The following is a 6701-nucleotide window of genomic DNA, read 5'->3' as shown; positions in this document are numbered from 1 at the left end:
CGGGACTATTAGGTGTTTTTCTACTAGTGTTGTGATACTCAGTAAAAATATCTTAGCGAACAAGGGGGGAAGACAGCGGAAGTCGATATACCAAGTGTTTTCTTAGTGAAACACTCAGTGAAACTTGACACTTGTAAATATTTACCGAGTGTTTTCATATGATTGTAGTCATAAATTCTCAATACTAAGAAATCTTGTGAGGGAAAAGCGACAGAGGAATACCCAAAAAATACCAATTTCCATAGCGGCAAAAGAATTCTAAAACATGTGTACATAGAGAAATACATATTTAACTCGTTTGAGAACAATTTCATAACAATATACTTCCATACGTGCCATCTATCTATTACATATATATTAAAAGTACTTGACAGGTTCATCAAAAAAAGAGAAATATGCTAGAAAATCCCCAAAAAAATCTGAATCTGACCATTTAATTTAATTTATAGAATAAAATACAAAAACCACTAGATAAGCTTTAAGAGAAATGGGCCTAAAAATCCCACTAAAATAAGACACATCCGAACATTGATTTATATATTAAAATACAATAGCCATTAGATAAGTTTTAATTGAAAAAATTACCCACCATTGCCATTTATAATAAAAAATGTTTCTTTCACCTTTGCCTATGGCAGAAAAAAAACATGAAGAAATTAGCGTGGGACTCTCAAGTAAAAAAAAACTAGCATAGTACTCCCCCTTGATAAAAAAGCTAGTGTTGGACTCCATGTAAAAAAACAACTGATGAAAATACGTAGGGGACATCGAGTATCTGCTCCAGAGCTCAAATGCACAGTGATGAAAAGTAAAATAAATTAATGCAAAATTTCTAAAAAAAATTGTCATAAACTTTGACAAATGTTTTGTATGCTTGAAAATTTTCACCATGAAATGACATTCGTGGACGTAGTGACCAAAAAAATATTAATGCTCGAAAAATGCTAGTTTTGAAAACATTTTGGACTACTGATTTTGTGTTTTTTGCTACGACTTCCACGAATGTCATTTCATGCTTAATTTGTTAACCATGCAAACCATTTGTCAAAGTTTATCAAAATTTATCAAATTTTTATTATTTTTCCCATTTTAGCTGTTCACATGGGAGCATTCGAGCTCGGGATTAGAATAGGACTTTCGGGACCTAGGACCTTTTCCTGTAAAAAGAAAGAGTTATTAGGGTGGGACTCTACAAAAAAAATATGGGACTCGAGTAGGACGTTTTGGAGACCGGGCTCCATGGAGGGCGAAAAATTTGAAAATATGAAATTTAAACTTTTTGGTTTTAAAAATTCTGAAAAATATGCATGTATGTAAGGATGAAATTTATATACTGTATCTGTTAAAATTCAAGATCAAGTACCTTAAATTGTGAGCTGTACGGAAAATCAAATTCATGGACTTTGGAGATGAGCAGCATCATGTGCTGAAAATATGCATATTTGTTTTTTGGCTCCGCCCTTGTTTCAACATATTTCAGCGTGAAAATTTACACACATGTGCATTAATCCTCCATGTATATCTGTATTCTTTTCAGAATTTTTTCAAATGTGAAAATATGAATTTCGGTCAGTTTTCAATTTTTCAAAATACTGCCTCCATTGAGCTCGGCCTCCAAAAGCAATTTTTGGTGGGACATTCAATAGATAAAGTAACCAGTGTCGAACTCCATGCAAGAAAAAAAAGTGGGACGATCCCAGAAAAATGGACGTCCAGTAAAAGAGTAGCATAATATGTGTGTTGATGCCTTGCTATATACTCCCTCTGTAAACAAATATAAGATGTTTTAAATCACTATTTTCATTACAGAGGGAGTACATGCATGCATTATATATATATATATATATATATATATATATATATATATATATATATATATATATATATATATATATATATATGGATGCAAGAAAAAGCTAGCACAATACGAGTGGTGATGCCTTGCTATTCCTCAGACCCTGTTGCCTATTGAGAGTTGCATGTTTCTTCCACCGCATGGAATGACCGAACGACGAGTAGGGGCTCAAGGACCAAACCGAACCTGGCCATGAAATGACCAAAAATGATACTGGTAGAGGGGTATTTTTTTCTCTGACAGACCTCGCTTCCGTCGATTCCATTAATCGCAATGCAGGACAAAATGGCTCTAGCCATACACTAGGCGTGTTTTGTGACATCTATGTTCGAGGCGTCTCTGTTAGACTCTACTTCTTTCGGTATCACACAGGGACGCGGCTAATCTACACCCGCGCTCATATGCTCCCGCATGAACAGTAAAATCGAAAAAAAAAAATTCAAAAAATTCCAATTTTTTTGAGTGAAACATTGACAAAAGTTCTAAGTGGCTGCAAAAATTCGTCATGAAATCACATTCCTAGAAGGCGTGGCAAAAAAAAACAAAAATAGTACTCTGAAAAAGCTACTTCCAAACGCATTTTGAAGCACTGAATTTGTTTTTTTTTTGCCACGCCTTACAGGAATGTGATTTCATGATGAATTTTTGCAGGCAGTTAGAACTTTTGTCAATGTTTCTCTCAAAAAAAATTTGGAATTTTTTGAATTTTTTTTATTTTTTTTCGATTTTACTGTTCATGCGGGAGCATATGAGCTCGGGTGTAGAATGGACTTTTCGATCACACAGGTACTTTTTACCATCATTATTTACTTCCATCCGGGTCATGGGTTGTGTGTCGAGCTACCTCCGTTGGTATGTTGTGGTGTCACTGCCCTGGCAATATCCAAGCACCACAGCATTCATCCTCTCTTGATATATGGGCCAATAGATGGATTCGATGGAAAGAAACAAATGAAAGATGGAAGGTTTTGTAGTCATGCCAGTGGTTGCACAATTTGGGCCTCCTCCGCTTTCACCTCAGTACAAAGAAATCGTCGCGGCCTTTTCGTGTGGTCGTCGTTCTGGCCTCCAGAAGACATGTGTGGCGTACAAGGACCTCCTCGCTCCCCTAGCAGCCTCTCCGCGCAATTGGCGTTCTGGCCTCCCAAAGTCATGCGTCACGTCCCTACGAGGATGTTCCTCTAGATGGGTTGTGGGTCTCTCTTAGATGGTCCTAGTATTAAATTCTTAATTTTAGTGTTTTGTTGCTATTGTTTAGTGTATCACATTTTCTACCAGTGGAACAGTCTCCCAGATGATCCAGCTATACAGTTTTGGATTGATATATTTTCTTGTTCTTCTAGAAACCATGCTCAGACTTCTCTTCCAGTATTATCGTCGTACTCCTATATTTGCTTATCCACACTATTGTGTTTTTTATGCGATGCTTCTAGGATACTGGACATCTCATTGTGCTTCGACTCCTAATATTACCAATCATTCACAGATAAACAATCTACCAAAAAATGTATATAGCAGAATGATATTTTAATTCCCTTACATAAAAGGTTTGATAAAAGCTCAACATCGCTTTTTTTGGCATGGTCAATAGGGCATACTCATTGTTTTTTATGAGCAAATTAGATTAGATTTATTTGTCTAGCTAATATTTGGCTACAGTTACTGTTTGGGTGTCGATCTTGGATCTTGTTCATGATCTTTACTTCATGTTTTACTGAATTACAAATTCATTTTTTATAGGAGAGTTATGAAATTATTTATTTATTAACCTTCTTAATATATACCTTACCATTTTTTATTCTATTATTACTCATGAATAAATACTCAAATACTTAGGTATTACTATTTGTAGTTTTCATTAGGAATGGTCTCTTGATATGTTTACTAACATGGTCATTGTCTTGCAAGTCTTTTTCATTTTCTTCCTTTCCTTCCGTTCTTACTCCCTTCTTCCATAAATTAGGTTCCATGACTTTTTTAAGGGTATCTCAAATTAAAATACCAGGTCAGACAAAATTGGCAAATATTACAGGTACACACACACACACACACACACACACACACACACACACACACACACACACACACACACACACACACACACACACCTACAACTAGCAGGTTAATATGTCCACCTTTTTTCAGAATGGAAAATCTTAAAACAAACCAACATGGTAGGATGCCAAGAACATGGAACAAATATAAATTGCACAATAGGAGTGGTAATGAAAAGTTAGTATAGTATGCATGGCAAGGAAATACCTGATTACGTCGTAACATATATTTTATATATCAATGAGAAAATCAAACTTACCTAAGACAACAATATGTTTGCCAAGAGCTCACATTTGTGAATTTGATCACCTTTCATTCCAATTTTCTACAGACAAATCAAATAATTCATTCTCATGATAAAATTTTAAAAATTCTAGCCTGCACATGGGGCGGCCGCTCTGCTAGTACACAAAAAAGACAAATAAATATAGCAAAAATAGGCCAATTCTTTGTTGGGCCGAGATTTTTAGTAGCTTACATTGAGACCCATAAAAAAAATAAACAGATTTCTTTCTTACATGTGTCATTTGTTTGAGCATTGTTAATTCTCCATTGACTAGACCTAGTCACACACATATTTTCAAAAAGAATACATATGTCGACTCAAACTTACAACATATAGTAGTACAGTTCTGTATGAAGTGAGTGTACATGACAAGAAAGCCTATACAGTGACGATTATAAGTTTATAAACACTTCACCACGGTGAAGCAACAACACTATTCCTGTTTAGAAAGGAAGGAAGAAGAATCATCACCATTACTGTCGTGACGACTCTAGTGAGGCTCTAAGCTATCTAGGTATCTTTATTCTCCAGGGAGTATACATATGTACTGGATGAATAACATGGAATAGAACTTAATATCATACAGTCTAGCCCACACGTACGCTCGAATGGATTTTAATTAACTATTATTACGTGTATACTACTCCACCACCTTCCCCGATCTCGTTATGATCGATGGCCGGCCGTGTAGCAGCGAGGAACGAATTAGAACATGACGGTGTCGCCATCGACGTCGTTGAGCCACCCGAATTTGTCCATGTAGGGGTTGGCCGTGTTGGCCGGCGGGTAGTCGTCGACGCAGTCCGCCCACGCGCCCTTGTCGGCCATGTCGCCCTTCACCTCCCACATGCAGCTGTTGCACTTGAACCCGGAGCCGAAGGTCACCATGAGCACCCTGTCCCCTCTCTGAAGCCTCCCCTTGGCCTCCATGTACGACAGCACGTACCACAGGCTGCTCGCCGACGTGTTCCCCCACCGGTGCAGCGTCATCCGTGCCGGCTCCACGTCGCCGTCGTCCAGCCCCAGGCTCCGCTTCACCGCCTGGATCACCGCCGTGCCGCCCGGGTGCAGGCAGAAGTGGTCCACGCCCGACTTAAAGTTGATCTTCGGGCCCTCGCTTTTCCCGCCGTGCTTGCGCGAGGAGGAGGAGAGCTTCCTCAGCACGAGGCCGGCGGCGAACCGCGCGAGCTCGGTCACAGGGAGGATGCGCGGTGCCAGCGTCCGGAGGTTGACGGTGAAGGCCCTGACGGCAGCCTTGGGGAGCGCCTTGCTCAGGCTGATCCCGACGCGCCCGTCCGCGTCCTCCCGCTGCTGCGCGCACGCGTGCGCGTCGTCGTTGGCGGCGATGTTGGAGCGCACCAGGCAGGTGAGCTCCATCTTGGCGCGCCCGCGCAGCGCCGGGTCGTTGCTCAGCAGCACCGCCGACCCGCCGCACCGGAACAGCATGTTGCCCAGCATCATCGACTTGTCGGTGCCGGGGTACCAGTTGGGCGCGATGGACTCCGTCGACACCACCAGCGCCGTCGCGTTCCGCCGCGTCCGCAGCGCGTTGCGCGCCAGGTCCAGCGAGATCAGCCCGGCGCTGCATCCCATCCCGGACAGGTTGTAGGCGGCCACGTCCTGCCGCATGCCGTACCGGCGCACGATCCTGGAGACTATGGACGGCGCGGGGGAGAACATGGACACGTTCACGACCAGCACGTCGACGTCCCGGGGCTTGATCAAGCCGCCGCTCTTGGCGAAGAGCTCGGCGATGGCGTCGTCGATGAAGGCGTCCATCTCGTCCACCGCGTCCTGGTGCGTCGGCGCGTCCTCCCGGCTGTCGAGGATGTTGCGCGGGGAGTACGTCTCCTCGCCGATGCCGGAGCCGACGATGACACGGAGGAGGAAGCGGTACTCGGACAGCCCGAGGCGTGGGTTGCGCTCGATCAGTGCGCCGGCCATCTCAGTTGTCACCTTGCGGTCGTCGGACGGCTTGTGGCACACGTAGTCCAGGAGGTAGCATTGCGATTGCCGGCGCCGGAGGACGGCGGCCCAGGCCAGGTAGGCCACCGCGTGCGCAAAGAGGAGCACGGTGAGCAAGAGCAGCAGCTCCATGCTGGTTGATCTCGAGTGAATTAACTTGCTGATCTCCCGGGCAACAAGTGGGCAGTAGAGAGGTAGGTGCACTGGGTTAGCTGGCTAGTTGTATGTTTGTGTCGGGAAGAAGAAGGGTTTTGTAGCTCTCAAGTGCAGTGGCGAGTAAGCGTATATATAGGCGGCCGGGGCGGGGCAGTCCAGTCTCTAGTGTGGAAGCTAAATTAAAGGCCTAGCGCACGCACCTGCATGTTGGCAAAGTGGAACGCGGGAAGGAAAAGGAAAGGTGGCAAGCGCAAATCATTTACTTCTCTTTAATTTTTCTGTCTCGTTAAGTCTCAGTCGACGCTCTATCTGTGAGATCTTACATGAAAATCCATGTAGAATTTTCTTTTAGATTTTTCTTTTTCTCTTTGGCATGTCATGTCA

The 6701-nt window shown here is 42.9% G+C and overlaps 1 protein-coding gene across 1 annotated transcript; it reads right to left on the bottom strand.

The window, feature by feature from the left end:
• Nucleotides 1-4690: 4690 nt before the first annotated feature.
• Nucleotides 4691-6399, bottom strand: LOC119317983 (3-ketoacyl-CoA synthase 12-like). The gene has a single exon (XM_037592490.1). It carries the CDS (start codon nt 6291-6293, stop codon nt 4902-4904), a length of 1392 nt encoding a protein of 463 aa, XP_037448387.1. The 5' UTR covers nt 6294-6399; the 3' UTR covers nt 4691-4901.
• Between the last annotated feature and the right edge of the window lie 302 nt (nt 6400-6701).

The sequence above is a fragment of the Triticum dicoccoides genome, chromosome 1B (assembly GCF_002162155.2).
Source record: "Triticum dicoccoides isolate Atlit2015 ecotype Zavitan chromosome 1B, WEW_v2.0, whole genome shotgun sequence".
Classification (NCBI taxonomy): Eukaryota; Viridiplantae; Streptophyta; class Magnoliopsida; order Poales; family Poaceae; genus Triticum; species Triticum dicoccoides.
Note: the sequence above shows the minus strand (reverse complement) of the source record. Positions and strands in the feature narration are given on the sequence as shown.